Source organism: Taurulus bubalis (assembly GCF_910589615.1).
Source record: "Taurulus bubalis genome assembly, chromosome: 4".
Lineage (NCBI taxonomy): Eukaryota > Metazoa > Chordata > Actinopteri > Perciformes > Cottidae > Taurulus > Taurulus bubalis.
Genome location: NC_136592.1, coordinates 25,166,359 through 25,189,421, shown reverse-complemented (window position 1 = coordinate 25,189,421; position 23,063 = coordinate 25,166,359). Strand labels below are relative to the sequence as shown.

Genomic DNA, 23,063 nt, shown 5'->3' with positions numbered 1-23,063 from the left:
CGCTAATTGATCTTTAAGGCCCGTCATGCAGATCAAAACCAGCAGCTCCTTTGGTAGATCAGGGAAAACAAATCCTCCCACATTGATAAATAGCTTCTCACAGATTTGTAGAACACGCAAATGAAAAATGTCTTGTATTGACTTGTGAAAGCTTCTTTCATCTTCATAACTGACACGTCCTTTTTTCTACTCAGCGTTTGTACAGACTTGTTATCCAATTATCTAATCTTAACTTGCTTATCAATGAAATGCACATGTTTGAGAAATACTGGAATTGCATATGAAGCTGTTCACAAAAAAGAGAAGATAAAAAAAAGAGAAATCAGAATGTTCACATTCAGCCGTCAATGATTTATAGTCTTTGTAAACGCTTCAATATAACATAGAAATGTAATGGAAAAAGATAAATGCCATATAATAATATTTCTGTGAATAGTTGTCTGTCAAGCTTTATATACAGTAGTATGAGTATGCATACTAGTATATTGAGTATGCAACTTCAAGATAAAAGTTTTGACCTGCCTAGTGAGACAATGTACAGTTTTTTCTTACTGTTGCTGTTATTTATATTACTTGATTTTTTCTTCTTCTTACTATGTGTCTCTCTTGTGTGCAAAGCTGCTGTAATCCTGCAATTTCCCCTATGTGGGACTAATACAGGATTATCTTATTTTATCTTATCTTATAACAGCTGAACGTTTTTGATGTGGTGAACCCTCACAAACAGGATAAATGCCAACAGGTTTGAGGCGTAAGCGGGATTGAGAAATGAACAAGCAACAGTCAAGTCGGGATTTCTTCTGGTCTGATTTTTACTGGTGACCATAAACGCCATGTGAACACGCACGCCCCCAAGAAGTAGACCTCAAATTAGTCGGAGCTCCCCAAAATAATAGCGTTATTTAGCATAATTATACTATTTTGTTCATTTCCATCCCACATTTCAGCTGGGCTTCCTGACATTCAATTAAAAATACTTCTTCCCTTGATGGGGAATTCAAGGCAAGAGAGAGCGCAAACAGAAGTACGTATAGACAATACATTCACACACACACACACACACACACACACACACACACACACACACACACACACACACACACACACCTCAGATGTTCTGTAATCTCATTTTGGTGGAATATTTTTTTTTGTGGAACCTCTCATCCCACCGCACGGCGCATTGAGAGCTGGGAGCGAATAATTTACCAGCCACTCTCTATCGCTCTCTCTGCCTCAGTCCACCTACAAACATATATCGATATCAAAAACATCAAGCTCGTTCTCGTACCTGTTCCACAGGTCACACTGCATTCAGTCCATGAACCATATTTCCAGAAGAAAACAGATGCAGAGATGTTGTTTTCTGAGACATTTCGACTAATTGTGTACTCGTACCGCACTCCTGGATTGCTCTCCTGAAAAAGAAGCTGTAACACACAAGACAGCATCAAAGAGATTAAAAAACAACTAGAATTGGCACCAAAATCTCATCACTTCATCATTTGATCCTATTAAACATTTGTGTGAAATTGTCATAATTAGCACATTCATTCTTGTGTTATGGCCAATAATTGGTTTGTGAGGTCAGGGGGACCTTTGACCACCACATTTTAATCAACTCAACCTTGAGACCAAGTGACTGTTTGTGCCAAAATTGAAGAAATTCCTAGAAGGCGTTCCTGAGATATCAGGTCTCAAGAATGATACAGACGTATCCTTGACAACCCGACAACAGCGACCACGGCTGTCGCCGGCGTGGAGACATAAAAACTCATTTTGGACCACATACAGAAAACGTCCTTATTGACAAAATATTCCTAGGCACTAAGGAACTACTTCACAAACTAAAAATGTTGCATATTTCCTGTGGCGTACTAGGTTTGGCTTTCTGGTCTTAGTATTGTAAACTCAAAACATTAAATTCAGATGTTAATCCGACCTGAATCCACAGGGGCTCCATGGTGGGCCCCGGAGATGTCAGGTTCTCCAGGTGTCCTGTCCTCTTGTAGGTGAATACTGTCCCGGCTGCCTTGTACTCGCCATTCCACTGAATCGTCCAGCCTCCGTTCAGAAAATACTTGTCGAGGTTGTCACTTCGTAGCGCCAAGAAATTCCCAGCTTCCGCCACTTCCTCGATGCGGATGTCCCAGGCTGCCTCTGGGATCAGCCCAATGTCGACATAGCCTAGAGGACATTACATTTTCAGTCAGTGAAATTGAAGGACAAAGTTACTCGTTACAAAGTTATCTAAAAGTGGCGAAGACGGTGGAGAAAATGCCACCTTGGAATGTTGGAGGCTTTTACCGAGTTTTGTTTTGAAATTGTCATCCATGTCAAAATATCTTCCACGAAGTCTATAAGCTAAAACACAGTTATTAAGAAACCTACCAAGTCCTTCAGTCTCGTCAAATGTTCTCCTCACAGTTGTACAGGTAGAGCCGTTGCCATGACACACCCCACAGCGATCCTCGACAGCACTGGAGTCGATCACATAGTCACAGCCTAAATTCTACAACACATATGCATCAAATTAACTCCACAATACATTATCTCGAACAAACTTTAAAGTGATTATCCAACAAAGGTACAGTTAGATAACAGGCACAATGCTGCAATTATGGAACTGCATATAAAAGAGACATTTTTTATCATAAAGACTTCATAAGCCCTACAGGATTGGTTAATTCCTGCACAGAACACAACCCTACCTCACCGTACCTCATCTACCTCTGACTTGTTCAGATAAGACAGGAGATGGAAGTGAAAAGCCAAGTAATCCATAATATCGTTCCTTGCTGCTTTATTACGATTTTCACAACCTGTACTGAGTTAAAGGTACAGTATGGCATCGAAACAAAGAAAAGGTTCGTCCTAAAAGATCATAATTCAAAATATAGTCTGTGGAGCTGATGAGGCCCGGGTGAACCTGAGATAGCACCCTCCTGTCACTCAGGGTGGCCACGCTCTTAATTGTTTGCTTTAAGCCTTAGTATAATTTAAACAGGTGAATTATATATACATTCAGTGTGACATCACTCCACTTTATCTTTACATATTGTGGCAACTAGTGATCTCTCAATTTTGAACAATTTGGGAAATAGTGATTTGGCAAGCGACCCTTCAAAACCCCAAATGGTTTCCAGGTAAAAAGGTGGAAGACATGTGTCTTCCTGACATAAATATCACAAAATGTCATGAAATCAGAGCCACAAAGTCTGTAATTGCTGTCCACTCAGTATCAAAAACAAAATCTGTATCAGTGACTGACATTTTGGCCCCCGGGTGATAGGCAAGAGCCGTGAGATAACAGGCAGGATGTTTTTCTATCAAAAAACTCATTTTCATGCAGAATGTCAAATGTACAACACTCGCTTGCAGAGAAAACAAACTAAATGTGCTGCATGACTAACCAAGCAGAATCATGGAAACGAGAAACACAAGGACGGAATAATCAAGTGAATGTTGTCCGACTCTGAAGAGGAAACATATTTTCCAAAGGATATGTGGAATAGTAGGTACAGTGTTGATACCTTACAGATGCCATTCACGCACACATCTCTGCTTTTGTTGCCTTCATAGCACGGCGTCCCATCAGCGACGGTATCCTGCATCTTATCAGAAAAATGTTCATCCAGCGGACGGCAGTGCAGCTCACAAGGGCTGACTGAGAGACGCAAAGGGAGAGACACAAAGTTGTGATGAATACACAACAACCAAAGGTGCTGTTTTAATTCTGCCTAAATACCGTGACAGTCTAAATGAAGTTCATTCTGCTCACCTCTGTTGAGGACTGCTTCCCACTTGTAGAACCTGCCCTTGTAGGGCACGGTGTTGAAGTGAGCACACTGGATGTCTCTGAAGGTGGGCAGGTCTCGAACACACGGTGTGGTGTTGCAGATCTTGTACCTCCGTCTCGCTCCCAAACAATACTTCCCTCTGTGCTTCGGACTGTTGGGTCGTCAAAGACAGTATTTCTGTTCTGCTCTTTGACTCTTACTTTCAAACATTTGTGAGATGGTGGGAAATGGTGGCGTGAAGAGGAAACGTTTTAGATCTGTATTCTAATTTTGTGCATTAAATCCTTTGTTTCAGTCAACAAATTAAAAGCAATGTGTCGCAAACACATGATTATGCGATATCTAACTGTGATTTCTTTGCTCATCTAAGTCTAAGTACAGTTAAACGGCCTTTCAAAACTGTGTTGATCGGATATTAAAGGATACGTATGAGCTCATAATTAAACCTCATCATTCGCAGATAAAGGATTACAATACTAATTTAATTGTAAAATAATAGCTCAAAACAAGAGTCAAACTTACACTGGGTTATCACAGTCTCTTTGGGCGCTCCGGACTCCGACCCCACACGTCCTGGAGCAGGCCGACCACTCGCTCCACGATGCCCAGCCACCATTCACACTCTCTGGCTGATATCCAAGTGCCACACACTCTCCACTGAAACACCACTGGGAAAAAAAACAGCAAAGCTTGAATTATCAAATACATTTACACAAACTGTGAGCTTCATCTTCTTGTTATTTTGAGTTTTGCATTCTTCCATGTTGTCTGAAATACACAGAGAACAGTTTGTACTCTGATACATTACATATCTCTAAATATCACTATGTGTATATTTTCTCTGCATTTTTCATGAGAGCTGAGACGATATTGTTTACATTTTATTGCTTAGCTTAGCTCACGGTAGTTTGTGTTATTGCTTAGCTTAGCTCACGGTAGTTTGTGTTATTGCTTAGCTTAGCTCATGTAGTTTGTGTTATTGCTTAGCTTAGCTCACGGTAGTTTGTGTTATTGCTTAGCTAAGCTCACGGTAGTTTGTGTTATTGCTTAGCTAAGCTCACGGTAGTTTGTGTTATTGCTTAGCTTAGCTCACGGTAGTTTGTGTTATTGCTTAGCTTAGCTCACGGTAGTTTGTGTTATTGCTTAGCTTAGCTCACGGTAGTTTGTGTTATTGCTTAGCTTAGCTCACGGTAGTTTGTGTTATTGCTTAGTTTAGCTCATAGTAGTTTGTGTTATTGCTTAGCTTAGCTCACGGTAGTTTGTTTTATTGCTTAGCTTAGTTCACGGTAGTTTGTGTTGCTACATTATTCACATTTCAATGTATTTTGTATAGTTAAAAATCCCATATTTGCCTCAGAGGGCTTCTGCCAACCTGTTGCTACCGGTTCAAGTTCAAGTTCTTTACCGTCATACGCACAAAAACAGGGAAGACCTTGATGTCAATGAAATTCAACACTGCAAACAGGGCAGACTCCCATGATAAACCCCTTCCCTTTAGAGACTGAACACGGGATGGTGTTCAACAACAAAATCACAATGCATGTCTCATTCCTTTTACATGCTCATAAAATATAAGACTCACCTTGTCCTCCCCACAACTGGTCCCATCCACAGCCCCGTCCAGCTTTGAGTGGCAGGTAGTTCCCACAGTGCACCACAGAGTGCTGCATACATTCTAAGAAAAGCAATGAGAGAATTGTGTCTTACTACCGTAACATGTCCGTCTGTGTACTAACGCGAGATTAATAGTAAACAAAATAATGTTTGAAATGCAGATTGTGTGTGAAAACAATCAGTCTGGATTTGCAATGCGTTTTGTTATGCTGCACATGTGTTAAGGATGTTTTTCCTCTTTCGATTGTGTTTCGTCTATTTGCATTTATTTCCTTAGCTTAAGTGTGTCGAGCTCTCAGTGCTACTGAGAAAAGCAACATCAGCTTGTTATGAATATAAAAATAACTTTTACGGACAACAGCCTGTCCTGTATTTGCAATAATAATGAATCGAAAGACCAATAAGAAGCAGTTATTTCCCACAGTGGTAAAGAAGACTGATAACACCAAAAGGTCAAATGTTTGTAAAGAAGTTCCTAGGCTGATTGCGCCAATTATCTTCCTGCTGCTGTTGCTGCTTGACATTTGTGTTGAATGTGTTTCATTTGGCCCAAATCGTCAACTGCAGATTAGGATGTTTTTTTTTTAGATTTGAACCTTTAGAATGCAACAATTTACAGTGATCTGTGAGAAATATTTAGCTTATTTTCCAATTAATAATCTCCAACTACCTCCTGACTGATGACACAAGGATAAAGAGTGGGAAAGATTGTGTTGATTCTTCCAAATCCCCATAACAACTGAGCAACTTCAACAATCCCTTTAACCAAGGACACAAGACATACTCGTATGTGCAGCGCGTCCAGGAAGCTGTACTACAAAGCTATTGTCCATGTAACCTTATCATAAACATACAACGAGCACAACAGCAGCACGCTATTGAAGGCCACAAATCACAACTCGTCATCAAAGACTGTCGTTGTGAATTGGAAAGTGTGTTCTGCAAGGACAGAAACACGCTGTTCTGTTTCATTTCTGTTCAGTATCCACAAAAGAAAATTCCCTATTTCCATGGTTGCACAACAACTTCAAAAAGTTCAAGATAAGAATACAATTTATTGCTAAAGTAAACATTTTCTTTGGCTTATAAAACCAAAAGAAATACATGCTTTAAAAACAAAAGGTGCTTCTATTGCATTCTAGTGCATAAACCATTTTGGGCCTGCTGAGTTTCCTGCACACTTTTATGTTGAAATAAAATAAAAGGCGTCACATCTATTTCATCAAGCTGTGCAGCAGAGATGGCCGAAGGGCAGCACTGTGTGAGTGAGCCATCAGCTATTAATATGGACACAGTCATCATTAAAGTGAGCGTTAGCAATTCCTGAACTCTGGTTTGTGCTCCGTGTGATTATGGTGAAAGTAAAGCTTGTTAAAAGGCAAGACTGTTATTCACTTGAAGATGATTAATGACTCGGGATGTGCTTTTTTCTAAAAGGTTAGAATGCATTGTTTATTTCATCTCTTTCACTGAAACAATCTATCATAGATCGTGATGTCTGCTACGGTATGTCTGCGTTCAGTATAAAATAATTCTTACTGTTTCAGGTAAGCTGACATGAAATCGCCATTTTGTGTCTCAGGCACTACTAACATGCACATGATGAGTCATATGTATGTATACTAGCATGGGGTTGATGAGATACACATTCTCGGCGACTGCATGAAACATGAAGGTAAATTAGATCAAAAAGAGGTTGTGTCAATCAAAATGACTTTATTATGCCCTCCGGCTTCATGAAGGAAGAAGACGGCTAGCTAATGCGGATGCTCCCAATCTCGCATACCATTACCTTCAAGCGTAATGATACACATCATTAATTTTGGACAGACGCACTGGATTTCAACGCGCTGATGTTCATATATGGGAAAACTCCGCAGGGTACCTTAAAAGTGCAAGGTTGACAAGGGAATGTGACTTTGTTCAGGCAAGAAAGTGACTGGGAATGTGATACTGGATTGGATTTTGTTTGATTGGTGTAAGTCTGTCGGCATCCACAGTTGTTTTTCTATCCTGGGAGGTGCTTGTAAAAAGTGCACATGTTGGAACAAATTAAATATAGGGAGACACTATGTTGTTACTTTAAGGAACTGGCGGAAAAATGTATGTGTGTGGTCTCCGTCTGTCATGCTGCTCTGACCTGTTGAGCTGCGTATAAATTATTCAGATCTGCTTCCAGCCATAATACAAAGGAGCCCTACAAACCTTTAGGATAGACGGCTTTGATGGAAGACAGGATTTATATCAAATCTGCAATACATCTACTCAAACACACACAACGCAGGAAAGACTCCCCTTAATTAGTCAATTCATGCAAATCCTGTGTCAAACAAATGTGTGTGCATCGCTACGATACTTCAGTCACGCCAAGTCTCATAGATTCATCTGCAGTGAGTTTGAATAATGAGACCGCTTCATGCCTCGTTAGTCATTGGCTTGTTAACCTTCCCAAAATCTCAACTGGGCGCTCTAATTTCCTCATGCCACATGTGAGCCATGTTACCACGATCATGGGTCACGGCTACACAGTAAGAGGAGCGTTTTGCTTGTGCACTGAGTTCAAATCCAGCTCATATCCTAAATCTAGGATTGATGAATGCAGAGAGGAACGTTTCCTGCGCCTAAAAAGGGATGGAAGTTCTGTCCGGCCATATTGAGCCGCTTACAGACACAGAACATAAATTCTAGTGGGCGGTTAGAAAAACACACAGGGCCCTTCAGGCTCCAGTGTTCTCCCTCAGACCTGTTTGTCAGACGGTTTAATAGCTTCTGAAACCTCCTCCCTCAACAGCTTTCTCATGTCGGATTATAGAGGGGGACCATGCCTGACCATATTACACAACCAATTATCCATTAAGGTCACTTTTTCACTCTATTTTGACACAACAACTTCTGTCACTTTTCATGCGAGTACAACGCTATGAATGTCTCCCAGGAGTGACCTTCTGAAAAGGTGACCCTGCTTTCCCCATATTCAAACGATATTACGCCTCCCTTCTCTCTTTTTGACGGCTGGCTTTCCACTCGGCCTTCGAGTGTGGCCGTTGAGAACAACTCTAAACAAATAAGCCTTCAAACGAGGCCAAACAACATGTCATGCAAACTACTTATTTGAGAGATATTTTTTGTACCGAAACAGACTTAAAAAAGGGAAAAAATGACCTTTTAGTACAGAAAAGGCCTCCAAAAAGGTAACGACTGCTTTCCTCACCAAATACATGTTTTTTCAGGGCAACAAACCAATAAACTGTATTTTGTGTAAGTTTTTCTACATAATGATTGTATATAGCAAAACAAATACAATCAATGTTACTTTCCTAAGTAATGTAATCTGGAATCTTCAGTCAGTAATGTTATTGAAACCTTAGAATCCATATTGAAAAGATAGAAGAACACTTTCAAGTCTGCATAAGACTGAGAGCCAGTATAAAGCAAAGCAGTGTTATCTCTCTATGGTGCTTTACACAATATGTTTGAAATCTGACTTGTAAAGCCACAGGAACCTACATTTGAGCATTTACAAATATCCTGTAGTTGTGATTTAAGGCAGAGTTACTCATTTTAAAAAGCTTGAGCCTTAAACTCATTGATGTTCTACTCAAACTGGACTTCTTGAATGGTCTTACTTTTGTAGCTATATAAATGCATGCACAGCTGTCCCTGAAGTCTGTTAATCCAATGCTTCCTTTGGTCTTAATGCGGCCTGAGACACAGTGTTACAATTCTAACTAAAAGGTCAGGGCTATTTCTCCTCCTTGTCCAGTCTGGGTTATTTAAAATAGGATGGGCTAAGTCTCAGTGGTGACACCCTGAGATTAAACTCAGCTGTTGAAGTGTCATCTAAATTAACCAATATATAATATTTAACCAATGTATAAGTGACAAGTATTTAAATCAAGTGACACTGATAAAAGATAAGGTCCCAGCCTGGATTAAAAACCTTCAGTACAATTACTATTATAGAGGCTCATACCTTAGAGTCATAATTGACTGTCCAGCTGGCCAGCAGGTGTGTGCAAGTGTTGATAATAAACACATGATACAGCAAAGTGCTGACAGTTGTGGAAGCTGTTTGCTGACAGTTGCTTGTTGTCCATCCATAATGAAAAAAAGATGCCCTTATTCCCAGAACATTTAAAAAAGGGACATATCATGCTCATTTTGAGGTTCATACTTTTACTTTGGATTTCTACTTGAATATGTTCACATGCTTAAATGTAAAAAAAAAACACTGCATTTTTATCATACTCTACGTCTTTCTGAATAAACCTGTATTCACTCGCTCCATTTTACGCCCGTCTCTGTAGAAGTCCAGTCTGATCGGCTTTCTGAAGGCTTCTGAAGCCGTGGGTGGTATACTCAGATGGGAGGCTATGTATTCTAATGAGCCTGCATGTGAGAAAGGAAATGGAGCCAAACCTGATCCAGGCAGCTCACAAAAAACTGGCTGGGTTGTCTTATTTCAAAGTTTGTGGGTTGATAACATAAAGTGTGCGCACTAGCAGTGAAAAAGTGAGTTTTTCATGCCATGTCCCCTTTAAATAATAGCACATGTTGTGGACACAGAAGGTTGAAGAAGTCGTGTGTAAAGACTCATTACGATAGTGAAGTGATCTATACTGCAGACATGTGTCCTGATTTCCTAAATAATAATAATAATAATACATAAATATAATGAGGATACTGAAAATGTCTCTGATTTCTTCTTCATGCTATCATTCACTTGTTTATTTTGTACCTTATTAAAATTACTAAAACAATTTCATTAATATTTTAATTTTTTTTTCTCAATGAAAGAAGGCCAACCAATTTGTGTAATTATTGTACTTGTTGGTGTTGTTGTTGTTGTTATGTTGTGAATAATGTGATACAATATGTTAAGGGAAGAATGGAGGAGGCAGAGAACATAAAGAATAGAATTTCAGGTCAAATCAGAAGCGAACAGATGCCGTTGCAAGGACATGTGGAGAGGCAAGAAAACAAAACAAGACAGGCCTGATAGAAAGAGCACAGGAGTGAAAAAAATAGCAGAGAAAGGAAAGAATGAGAGTACCGGAGACCCCCTGTTCCTTCCATACAACTGCACATGGCTTTGTATGGATTTCTTTGAAATGCATTTGAGCCTTACGTCCATGTCATCGCAGAGCAGGGACCCAGATCCATACTGCAGCCGACACTGATGGGCAGAGCTGTACAGAACCCCCGGCAGCACCGAGTTCAGAGACAGCTTATCCTTTACGGGGGCATCATCAAGGCACCAGCCCCAGCCGCGACTGTGAGGGATGAGAGGATGGGGGTGGATGATTACAAAAAGAGTCTGGTACAGTTTAAAATATCCCTTTGTTACACACACACACACACACACACACACACACACACACACACACACACACACACACACACACACACACACACACACACACACACACATACACACACATAATACACAGTATCATTCTTCAAAATTACATACAAAATAATTGTCTTTCTGCAGTTGACTTCCAACTATGAAAGCTTTCACAAAGACTGCATTAGTTATTCTGAAACTCTAGAAGTGGGCAGTTCCTCACCAGGAATTATTCTGTACCCCCAATGTAATGGACTTGGAGTTTCCGGCAGAGGCCTCAGGGTTTGCTTGCAATAAATGCTGACCATGTTGCGTTAGTGTTTGCAGTTCCCGTCAGTGGACCAACCCTTCAGCAATGACCTCTAAACAACCACTTTTGCACAAAATCATTTCACTAATCCTCATACTAAATATGTTTAAGCGCAGCTTGAGCACTGCATTTTCACAAAGTAAAAAAAAATCAACACAATTAGAATCTTGTTTTCACAAGAATGGACCCGCAACAAAACATAATGCCTCAGGCCGCGGCTGACTAAAGGTGTTTAATTCAAATGCATCCGTTACCCTCCTTTAATAACTCATTACAAACGATAGTCTCTGCACACAGCACCTGCTTCGGAATTTGCCAGGAACTCTGTTGTTATATATGTTGTACATATTGTGATGTGGCAATTTTTGTATGAGATTGTTTGAGATGTATTTATGTTGTATTTTGTTTTGTGTCGACTTGCTTCCTGCTGCTGCCTTTAAGGCCAGGTAGTCTTTATAAACGAGAACTTGAACTCAATTGACTTTAAGGTGATATTTCTGTGTGGAGTTTGCACGTTCTCCCCGTGGCAGCGTGGCTTTCCTGCGGCTTCCTCCCACAGTCCATAGACATGCAGCTCATGTTAATTGGAAACTCTAAATTGCCTGAAGGTGTGAATGGTGGTCTCTATATGGGCCCTGAGATAACTGTCAACCTGTCCAGGGTGAACCCTGCCTTCGCCCAATGTCAAATGTCAGCTGAGATCGGCTCCAGCACCTCGCGACCCTGAATAGTATAGGTTTGGATAATGGATTGATTTGTGTCTTGGGCTCTATAGTGATGCAGCCATTAGTGCCACAGCTGAGCTGAACATAGTTTTACTCACAGTGACAACACGGACAGTTTGACCGACACAGTCGTCAACTGGTTATGACATGAGCTTTGGGAAGAAATAAGCAGTGTCATTACCACTTGTAAATGACTTCCAGAGGATTAGTTCAGCAAAGGGCATCGCTTAAAACTTTGTTCAGTGTCTCATTATAGCTTCCCATTACCATAGACAATTACACTTAATTCTGTCAGTCACAACAATGAGTATTTTGTTCAAATATATTATTTAAGTTTAAGCAAGGGCTGGCAATCTTTTTCAAAAACATTGTTGTTATATTAGTTGAAATTCTCCCTTTTTTTTTATCACAACAGCAATCAACACATCAAATGCTTTGACAAAACAATTTGAGTCAAATCTGTGATCTGCGGCTGTAGCAGGACTGTAATAAACCTACCTGCTAGTCTACCTGCGCACAGTCTGCCGGGCAGTCATTATGTGTCACCAGAGTCTTCCTCGAGCTCCTAGATTGACAGCTATAAGTGCTTTAAATAGCCATGTTCATTGTTAACGTTCATTTTGATAATTGCAAAGGGAGGCCTGAAGGGACGGGCTGTCGGATTTGCCGAATTTGCTACTTTCTCGCTAGATTTGATGACTTTGGAGCTTGCTCATTGGAAACGAGTGGGCAACGCTGGGCTAGGTTGTTTGATTGTATAATTTGAATAATTATAACCTAGCGTACTCTTGCAGGTTTCTCCAATGTTACCAACCCTAGCTTTAACATCACACAAGCCAAATGGTTACAATTAATGCCATATAACCGCATTGGGCTTTTGTCGCATGTTATACTCTTCTCTCTCACCCCCATTTACAAGTCTGCCTTTCATCCTTCTAAAACAAGCAAAACAATTTCTAAATATATATTTTGTTTTGTTTTTGTTTAACACCATACTGTATTTTCAATGAAAAGAGCTTGGTTATAATTATACCTTGGAGAGTGCATGTTTTCCAAAATGTTATAAGAAATAAATCAAATAAGTTGCTATTTAATAATTTCCTCCCAAGCGTCCATGTTTATAGAGGTAGAGGTACAAGAAGGCAGCTAATCAGGTCTTTACAACATACATACATTCTTCTTATCTGGGAATGACAGAAATGAACAGCATAATAACATAAAGATTACATGAATGCAAAATAACACCCAGAAGCACTAATTATTCCGTGGTAAACCAAACAATGTAAAATAATTTCACTGTTATCTTTAAAAAAAGAACGAAGATGTACAGATTAATCGTTCGATTCGTGAGCACCTATAGACCCTTTCACTGTTGGAGACGAAAACATTTCATATGTCTCCTAATTAATTTCCTGTTTGCCGTGTATGTGATTGATGGGAAGCAATCATGGAACCAGGCTGTTGCCTAGCAATGCAACTCCGATGAAACGGTCTATACATTAATTCCAAGGTCTGGCCAGGTGATAGTGTTACGGCTACTTTACTCTTTCTGTGCTTTTAAACTGCGCCACCTTGAAGAAATCAAAACATTCAAGAACTAGTTAAAGCTGCAGTAATTGTTTTATTGCCATTTGGAGGCAGCGCAACAATCTGTAGACTTGACTTATTATCATCTTATAACATTGATATGGCCTATTTACACATCTGGCAACACTGAAACATTGAATTGGAGTCCTGTTACTGAAAACAATGGAAGTCCAATATTCACTGCTCTTTATTAAGCCTTGTAGCGGTTATTAACTCCTGGGTGAAATATCTGGCTTTTCACCTGCTAAATTCTCCACTATGTTTACCAGCTAATCGCTAACTTTGTCTGTTTGTTGTGGAGCAGGTTGTGTCCAGTTTATCAGAGACGTTTCTATTGAAAACAACTGGCTGCTGCGTCTGAAAGCAAGGCTGGTCTGAGTAACAAGAATGAACCAAAACACTGTAAAAAATAAACAATGAGCAGAACAATACCAAAACACTAAAAAGTGCACACTTCAAATGCAATAAGACAAATAAGCTTGCGTACAAGTTGTTCCTTAATGTTTTATTTACAAAATTAAAAAAAAGTATAAATAACAAACACACTCTGTCATCTTATTGGCCTTGTCACTGTTTCAAGGCAATTTCTCTCTACCTTTAAATATATAATCCTGTTGCCTGAGTTACCTGAATTAACTGTTCATTTATTTATCGTTGTGTCGACTTTTTGCACTAACTACATGAATAAATTATTCTTAGTGGCTTTTGGCCTGCGGTGATTTTGGTGGAGTGGCGTGGTGAGAGTGAGACTCACACACTGAGCTGTAGTTAAATGAGTGCACATAAATTATGTAAATAAGTTGAATAAACAGCTTCATATTACGTTTCGCTGTCGTTGATAGTGGAGAGTGTGCTCACACATACAGATCTTAGCGGAGTGAAACTGAGACTGAGAGTCATGATTCGGAGAGTTTAAGGCAGCAGCATACACTTGGATTTTTTCTGCCACACGTTTAAAGAAAATGCTTTATAGTCTCATGAGTTAACCTAACAAAAAATACTAAAAAATAGAAACCGAGACTGGTTGTTTGGCCCTTAACCACAAATCTGAGCTGACCTCACGCCCACTGTTGAACAGCAGCAATTAAAATGTTCTCCATCGGTGACTCCTGAGGGCAAATTAGGTTCTACTGTGACCTTTGTCAAAGCCAGCTTTCCTGGAATGTTTGTCAATTAATAAACTTTTTTTCTGAATCCACTCACTTAAAAAAATAAAATGAATATATGAGATGTGATGATATGATATGTAATGTGTGAGATGTCTTCAGGCTCTTTGTGTCTGTGGTTCGTCTAAGCAGCAATTAAATTAACTTGAAATGAGTTTTTGTTGCTACTTGGCCTTTACGGCCTTTCAGGAATTCTACTCTGGATGTTTAATTGCATCTCTGTTTATGAGTAGCCCATCTTTGTGATAATATCTAAACCACTCAGCTCAGTGTGACCCTTCGCATTCCACATAAAATAACACCTACGGACCAAACTTCTGAAGCAGCACAGAGCAGTGGAGGCCTGCGGGACGACTAACTAAAGCCACACACAATAGGAGCCTTGTCCTGCTGTCAGTGAAAGAGTTTTTTTTTTTTTTTTAACGAGGAAAGGGGGGTTTCTGGCATTTAGAGCAATGAGACGGGAAGACAAATATCAGTGAAATGATCAATTCAGATTTAGTGGTTTTGGAGTGGCCCGCTGACGTGGAGGTCAAAAGACATGGACGCACGTGCCGGCTGGGAGGGGGAAGGGCGGGAAGTGAGCTTTATCTCTTACAGTAAATGGGCTAGTCTATCTTTTATCATTTGGACCATTGTGAATGCTTTTTACCTTAATGTAAAGTTTTTATGCACCCAGGGGAAAAGTCCTGTGTTGAACGGACCATGATTAGAAATGCATTTGTGATAAGTCATCATTGAGGGAGAAGATAAGTTTCCCTCGAAACATAATTGAAAATGCAGTTTGAATTGATTTGTTGAATGGGAAGAGGAGTTTTTTGGACGCAGATTTAAATTGTCATTTCCATTCATTAAAAATGTCCAAACAGCAGACTCAGTACCAGTAATAAACAGTTACAATGTTCTCATGCTGATGTTCAGCATGTTCACCATCTTACTTTAGCACATCAGCAAGTTAACATCTGCCAATCAGCACTAAACATATACAGCTGAGTACAGCTGAGTCACAAAGCAAAATCATTTTGGGGGAAAAAAACATGTTGACATGATAATGTCGCTAAATGAAAAGCCAGGGGATCTTATGCGGGGAACAATAATTACTGCACCAAATCGAATGGCAATCCATCCAATCGTCAACCATATTTGATATAAATACATAAGTGAACCTTCATAAGGGTGAAAGGACAAGTCAAGGCACTTAGGATTAATAATATAGTCTTTACAAATGCACTGACACAAATGCACTGACACAAACTATTAACGAAAACATGGGTGGGAAATGGTGCTTTTAAGTGCTGAGAAAGCTCTTTTGTCTCCGTTTTAATTACCATCGCCCAGACACACAAACACATAAACCAGTGGCCTTTGTAAAGCAACCTCCCACAAGACTAAATATCGCGCCCCGGCTGTTCAGTGGAGTCAAGAAGCCACAATACTGTCAAGCAGCTGAACACCCACTAAATGAATTCCAGATGCTTGGGGCTGAAAAACTGGGGCAACTATAGTGAAATATCCTTAAAATGTCCTTCATTATCAGCTCTTTCTAACCATGCTGCTACAAATACTTTTAGTCGTGGATCTCAACTGCAGCTCGGTGTTGTTGTTTAGGTCTCTATGCGTACACATAGTCAGTAATCCAGCAGCAGGAACTGTGTGTGTTACTGTGTATTTATTAGACAAGTTAAACACGATGCTGTGTTCGCCCTTCGGTCAGGATATGGGAACTTTTTAACTGAGGTTGATTCATTTTATTGCTCCAGATATTTTATATGACTACACTGTTAAACTTCAACTCGGATAAGCACACCCCTTAGAAGAGTGATTGCTTTATAAACATCACTCACTATAGAAGTTAATACGTAATGTCAAGTTACAGCTTCATGTTAGCTTCCATACTAATTTATTTTATGTGAATTGGACAAATCTCATTGATAAAAAAAAACTAAAGAACTGTAAATGTGTGTAAAGATTAATTATCATCTAAAGACCATGACCAGATATACAAAATGGAAAGATGTATGTAGACCACATACTAATGAGCTCTTTTTTTCTTGCTTGCATAAAGTGTATATATGTGATGGATGACCTTTGACAGCTTAACAGCACATGCATATATCTAAAAACTAGTGGGCACAGGAAACCTTCAACGCTGTGAACACACTCAATCATTTATATAACGTATATATACACAGTCAAAAAGGATGTGTGGCACTCACTCTAGGAAGCGGGTGATATACTCGCGACTGCAGCGTGACCACCTGGGCTGGGAAGTGCCGTACAGGAGCTGTGGAGACATGACGAAAGGTCGTTTCCCAATTGGTTCACAGTCATTACCGTTGCCATCATGCTGAATCCCAAAGCTGTGACATAAAAGCACATCCCACAGAGAGGGCAATTAAAAGGGAGTGGGTACAACATGAAACACGTACTTCAAGGTAAAGCTATGACAAGCAAATACATGCATTTGTATACGCACTGTGATTATTATATTTATACAACTATTTATAACAAAATTTAACATTTATATATTTTGCTGTGGGCGCAACAGTAGCGAGCCACAAACAAAAGCCTTTGCACAAAAAAAGAAAACAAATGTAAACAAGATGTAGATGCTCTTTTGAAGGGTAACTTCTAGATTGTATTTTCCCATGTTTATGTGTCTACGTGACTAATTTATGTCATTGTTTTGGTATTTGGTCCAGTTATTCATTCTGGCCACATGATATCTATTGCTTCTGTCCATCCGGGGAGAGGGATCATCCTCTGTTGCTCTCCCTCAGGTTTCTTCCCCTTTTTTTTCCCTGTGAAAGGGTTTTTACTATCTTTATTGGGGGAGTTTTTCCTGATCCGATATGAGGTCCCGGGACAGGGATGTCATGTGTACAGATTGTAAAGCCCTCCGAGGCAAACTTGTATTTGTGATGTTGGGCTATATAAAATAAACTGAATTTAAATAATGAGGGAGTACGCTGCAGACAGCAGGCAACAAATGCGCTGCAATGTAGTGTAATCGTTCAGCTAACTCCTCACCATCCTATAGTGTCACTAAAAGTGCTCGGTTTTAACGCTGACAGGCTCATATTTTTATTAGAAATGTCCGACAACATTATGGAATAAACTCTACAGAGAAATAAAACATTTCTCTCAACTTTCTGCTGTTTCCCCAGACAATAAACAAACAAACACTAATTAGATAGTTTATATGCTACCGGACCGTGTGTCGTACATCGTAAATTAGGTCTAATTATGAGAAACATTTACAGGCATTGATTGTACTTATGAATGCTGAAAACAAACTCAGTCTGTCAGTCCCCTGTTGGAGCTTCAGTGAATCAATTTCCATCCTTACAGGAAGAACTGCTTGGTAATTAGTCGTGCATTTAACACAAAACAACCTGAACATACACTCAGGACGAGATGCCAATCAGACACACGGATATGGTGGAGAATATAATAAATAACTAAGTAGTTTTGAAAGGTATACTTGAGGCTCAGCTGTACCACAACCATTAAAAATAACAAACACAATGAAGCTATTAATCGCACACTGTTGTCATTGATTAAGGACACGTGAGTTAGTCTGAAGAGAATGGGAGTTTAACTGCAAACTGCAAGTAGAATTGATAAATGGGTCGATGGAGCAGAACGAAAGGAGACAATATGACATAAAACTCTCTGCTGCTCAAGCGATGGTTTGACTTCTGTGTGTGACTAATACATCTTGTGGTACTCTGCACATTACAACACCATCAGTTTTATCCACGGGACAGACAGTTCTAATGAAGGTAACAAAAGCATTACTGTATGTACCAACCCTTTTAATCCCACTGACTGGGAATTAATTAGAATGACAATTGTTGAGCTTTTCTTTCCGTCTTTTACTCCTTTTGACAGTCATACAGGCTGTGACAGTCACATAGATACAAATGGCAACTGCCTCTCTTCCATTCTTCTATTTTCCAAAGTTCACCCCCACAGAGCATCATACATAGTCATATAAAGGAAGGCTGGAAGTGTTCTCAGCTAACTGGTTGGTATCGGATATATTAATTATGGCTTTTTATTGGTTTAAGTTAAACGTTAAAAAGTGTAATACACTGCACATTAGTGCAAGGCAGGTACTACGTTATGGTAGTAAGGTGTATGATTGTCCATGGATGCTAGAATAAATAAATACATTGATAGTTGAATGTAAAAAAATATATACACAAACTATATTATGAATTATATTAATAAATAATAACATGATTGCTTAATTGATATCAGGCCTATATATTTATATTATATATTTTCATATGAATCGAATTTACGAAATTACATTTTCACTGGGAGCTTTTGTGTAGTGAAGCTTCATTTAATGTAGTGAAGCTTAGCAAACACTGGACTTAACCCAAGCAGAGCTGGTATCTTACTGGGGCATTTAGGTCAACTAATCAGAGCTGAATTGAAACCGGAACGGAGCCTTTTTTTTATGTTGATTATTTAACAATGTGAACCTAAAGCAAAATCATCGTGTGTGTGTGTGTGTGTGTGTGTGTGTGTGTGTGTGTGTGTGTGTGTGTGTGTGTGTGTGTGTGTGTGTGCGCATGTGTAGTGAAACCTTACTTGTGTCCCAGCTCGTGAGCTACAGTGAAGGCCAAAGGGAGGCCGGTGTCTTCACTAATGCTGCAGCTGCGATGTGACTGACACATCCCCGCCACGTGCGACAGACCCAGCGTCTCACACGGCATGTTGACGGCTGCACAGATGTCCTTCCTGTGAAAAATGGAAAGTGTGGAGTGTTGGTTAGATGTCAGTGGATTCAGAGGGAGATCTGTATTATACGGTTTATAGAGAACAGATAAAAACAGGAGCTGGAAAATTTACACCGTTTTTCTCCTCCTTTCTGCAAAATGACAGGAGGCCTTGGGCCAGTTAATAAACAAACATTGATCATATTTATCAGATCAAATAAATAAACATATTTTTTTTATAAAAGTCCATAACTGATCTTTTTTTGAAATGGATTTATATCTTCAGAAGGCTTTATAGAATTTGGGACCATTCTCGGCTTACTGTAGCTCAGACCTCTGTCGGTCAACTGGATCCTCCTTCTTTTATACACAAGCTCTATTAGTCTATTGTTATGTTTTTTTTATATACTCTGGTACCTAATTTACATTTCATATTTGTGATTTTCATTGTTACCTAGAAAAAGGTCGGTGTAAGTTGAGTCACACTAGAGTGGGTTAATCAATATGGAATATAGATAAAATATTTAAAATGGAATAAATGACAAAATGCGCCTCAGTTAGGGAACCTGTCTGATACAAATGATGTAAATATGAGATTTCAGATACTATTCTTAAGCTATAAGAATGATTTTTCATCTTTAAGGGGAAAAAGAGATTAAAGAGTTAAAAGATGATCTCTTTACTGTGGAAAGTTCCACAGGAGAGCTGCTCCTTCATAATGAAACTCATCAGTGCGCTGCTTTGGAAGAAGAAAATGTCAAGTGTTGGGTCTGAGAGAAATTCACCGTCCTCGACTGCCTTTTGTACTGGAAACTGTGGCATATATTTTTTTCGAAAATGCTTTGAAGGATACAAGTGCGTTGCTGTAAACTGTGTGAATGACTCATATCGTCAGGGGTGGATGATTCTACTTGTCTTTTTTTTCTTTTTACTGAACCTGCTGTTCGTTAATTGGAGGCATTTGGGATTTTATTATTATTCTGTTACCTGCAGGGTTAACTACAACTGGGGACCTGACAGCTGTTAGATATTAAATGAAGAGTGTTTGTGATACACATGTATGCAGCGTTGGTTCTTCTCTCTGCAACCACCTCAATCAGTAAATCAATAACTGCTTGATTACGAATTGGCTCCCTATGGAGACGTGATCACGTGCAGTTGAGTAAGAACGGTTGGTGAGCTGAGTTTCCATTTACCTGGTGAGCAGAACGGCTACATCGTGGTGCAGTGGGTGCTCCTCTCCTTTCATGTTGAGTTTCTTCTGCCACTTACAGAAGCTGTTCAGGCTGTTGTCAGCATGGTGCGTAATCTTTAAGTCATCCTGTTATCCACATGTCACATAAAGACAAAGAGAGGAGAGCATAATGCAGACAGACACAGTTAGCTGCTAGTGGAACATACGTTTTTATATAATGAGATGTTCACAGTGCACAGCAAACAGAAAAATTGACAGCTGCCAACAATGTAAAAGCAGAACTTATGTTGAACTAGAATAACCTGAGTACACTTTATTGTGAAAGTGATTTAGCAAACAGAAAGCTCTGTGTGTATAGGTTACATTCAGAAAATACCTGCTGGTTTGGTGGAACAATCGTTGATTGAATTGTGACTTAAGTGACAGCCGTGCTCTGCACGCAATCATATTATGCTCAGTATGCCTTTGAGGTGTAAAACCTAATCCCCTTTGTTTTTTCCCTTAAAATAACCCACATTTCATTATCATAAACAAACACGTTTTTACCTCATCCTGCTCCAGTAGGACGAGTCGAACAACCACAATGTTGATTGCGTTTCCAATACTGGCATCTCGGAACAGACCCGCCACCTGAAAAACACCAAATCTGCATTAAACATTTGCCCCTCACATGATTCCTAACTACCATAGGATATATAAAAATATTCCTCAGACACTTTATGCAGTATTTATTCTGTTGATATATAATTATTATATACTGTATTATTGTTGGGTAATTAGCGCCATATAATTAGCCTTTTTATGAACTACAAAAGTTTCAAAAAGACAATAAATGAAACACTTTTCCTCTTCAGGAACATCTTGTCCAGTGTCAGTATATTTTGCTTCCTTTCATTTGTTGATTCCTTTTAAACATCAATTTACAAGTTGACCTGAGTCATTCAGAGGCCTCTTTTTAATCAGGGATGAAAACAGTAAACAACTCCACAGGTTTGACACGTCCTTTAAGCTTTTAGAACTTCACTCTCTATTCCACTTGTTCTAATTATTTATTGAGCGTCTAAAATGACTCGATCTGTTCAAGGGTTCCAATGTATAATTATAGCTTGTACTTAACACAGTTTAAACACCTACATTTTGTGGTAGTACACAACAACAAATTACGCAAATAACCTTTCAGTCAGTTTACTTTGAGTCACTGCAGTTTCTCTGTTCTCAACCAACATGAACAATGTAGAACATAGTTTACTTGGATGCTTTTAACATTTGGAAAACTGTAAAAATAAATACATATATATTGCATTTAAAAAAGCCTATTATTTTGACAGTGACTCATGGTCTTTAGCCGAGGTGGGACGTGACAATTCAGAGCTCTGCGTGATTAAAGGTAGGAGGCAGCAATGGTTTTAATACTGGAGATACGTTTATGGTATGGAGAAATTAGAAGTGAGAACAGTGAAACAAAGGTAAAAGATGAAAGGAACTCACACTGACGAGATGCAAGACTGAGCATTAACATTCAACCTTATAGGTCTCATTATATTCTGCAGGAAAATGCCTTGTGAGATTGGTAACCTGAAACACACTTTGGATTCCAGAGCACAGGTGAAGCATGCTGGATTATTATCTTTATTCAACTATAACCACATTTGTTCACATTCTTGTATTAAGACTGACAGCAATGAGCCACTGATCGGTTTAACATACTTCAGGTCACATAAAACTGCACACATACGCAACTGCAAATGTAAAGGTGCTAGAAAAAGAAAGACTCTAAAAGCATCAGTATGCTTCAAACAAAACGCTTGTCAAATTGTTAGAAAGCATCTGCAACTCCAACATTTTAGTTAGTTAAAATAATACTTTAGAATATGTTAAAAAGGTGAATCCTGGTAAATGGATCATCCTGGGTTATAGGGACACTGCACAAATACGATAATCACATCACATGTTTGACCTTTGTAGCATATCATTACTTCTTTCTCTCCCATCACTTAGTGTCATCTTTTATCCACACTCAAATACACGCAGGCGTGTCCAAACCAATGCTAGATGTCTTTTTAATAGCCCATTCTATACAATAATGAATGCACTGGCGTTCATTTTCACAGTCATTCATTTACCAAGCATGCTTCATAATGCACACGAATCCAGCCTTCCAACTAGATTTCAAACAAAAGCCTTGTTCAAAGGGTTTCACTGTTCAGCTGACTTGATGCTGAAGTTTTAGGGACTCAAATATACAACGTAGATGCCAAGGAGTAGAAGAGAGACCCTTATTCTGCAGCAAAACACAAGTGCACCTGTAAATAACGCTTGAGTCTGATAAGTTCTGTTAGTACACAGAGTAACACTGGTGTTTTCATTGTTCTTGTCGTCGGGCAAAACGTCTTTTGTACAAGTTGTGTTACTGAAGGACTTCTGACAAAACAGCTTTGACACACATAAAGGACTTAATTCATCCAAACGTTTTGTCTCTCATAGTAGACACTTGGACCGCACATCTGATTGCTGATCAACTTTGCAACACATTTTTACAGCAACATTCAATCTGTTTTCAGTCTGTCTTTATCCGTGTTTTTTCTATTG

At 39.2% G+C, this 23,063-nt stretch overlaps 1 protein-coding gene across 1 annotated transcript in view; it reads right to left on the bottom strand.

Annotated features, from left to right (window-relative positions):
• Positions 1 to 23,063, bottom strand: part of adamts7 (a disintegrin-like and metallopeptidase (reprolysin type) with thrombospondin type 1 motif, 7) — a gene marked incomplete at its 5' end in the record, with an annotated part of 52,500 nt that overhangs the window by 16,735 nt on the left and 12,702 nt on the right. Inside the window, 12 exons of the mRNA XM_079216798.1 lie at positions 1,289 to 1,427; positions 1,940 to 2,184; positions 2,389 to 2,509; positions 3,531 to 3,664; positions 3,779 to 3,948; positions 4,320 to 4,465; positions 5,380 to 5,472; positions 10,540 to 10,684; positions 16,763 to 16,906; positions 19,152 to 19,301; positions 20,476 to 20,600; positions 21,021 to 21,104. Coding sequence (XP_079072924.1) covers positions 1,289 to 1,427; positions 1,940 to 2,184; positions 2,389 to 2,509; positions 3,531 to 3,664; positions 3,779 to 3,948; positions 4,320 to 4,465; positions 5,380 to 5,472; positions 10,540 to 10,684; positions 16,763 to 16,906; positions 19,152 to 19,301; positions 20,476 to 20,600; positions 21,021 to 21,104 — 1,696 coding nt within the window. The remainder of the gene's footprint in view (positions 1 to 1,288; positions 1,428 to 1,939; positions 2,185 to 2,388; positions 2,510 to 3,530; positions 3,665 to 3,778; positions 3,949 to 4,319; positions 4,466 to 5,379; positions 5,473 to 10,539; positions 10,685 to 16,762; positions 16,907 to 19,151; positions 19,302 to 20,475; positions 20,601 to 21,020; positions 21,105 to 23,063) is intronic.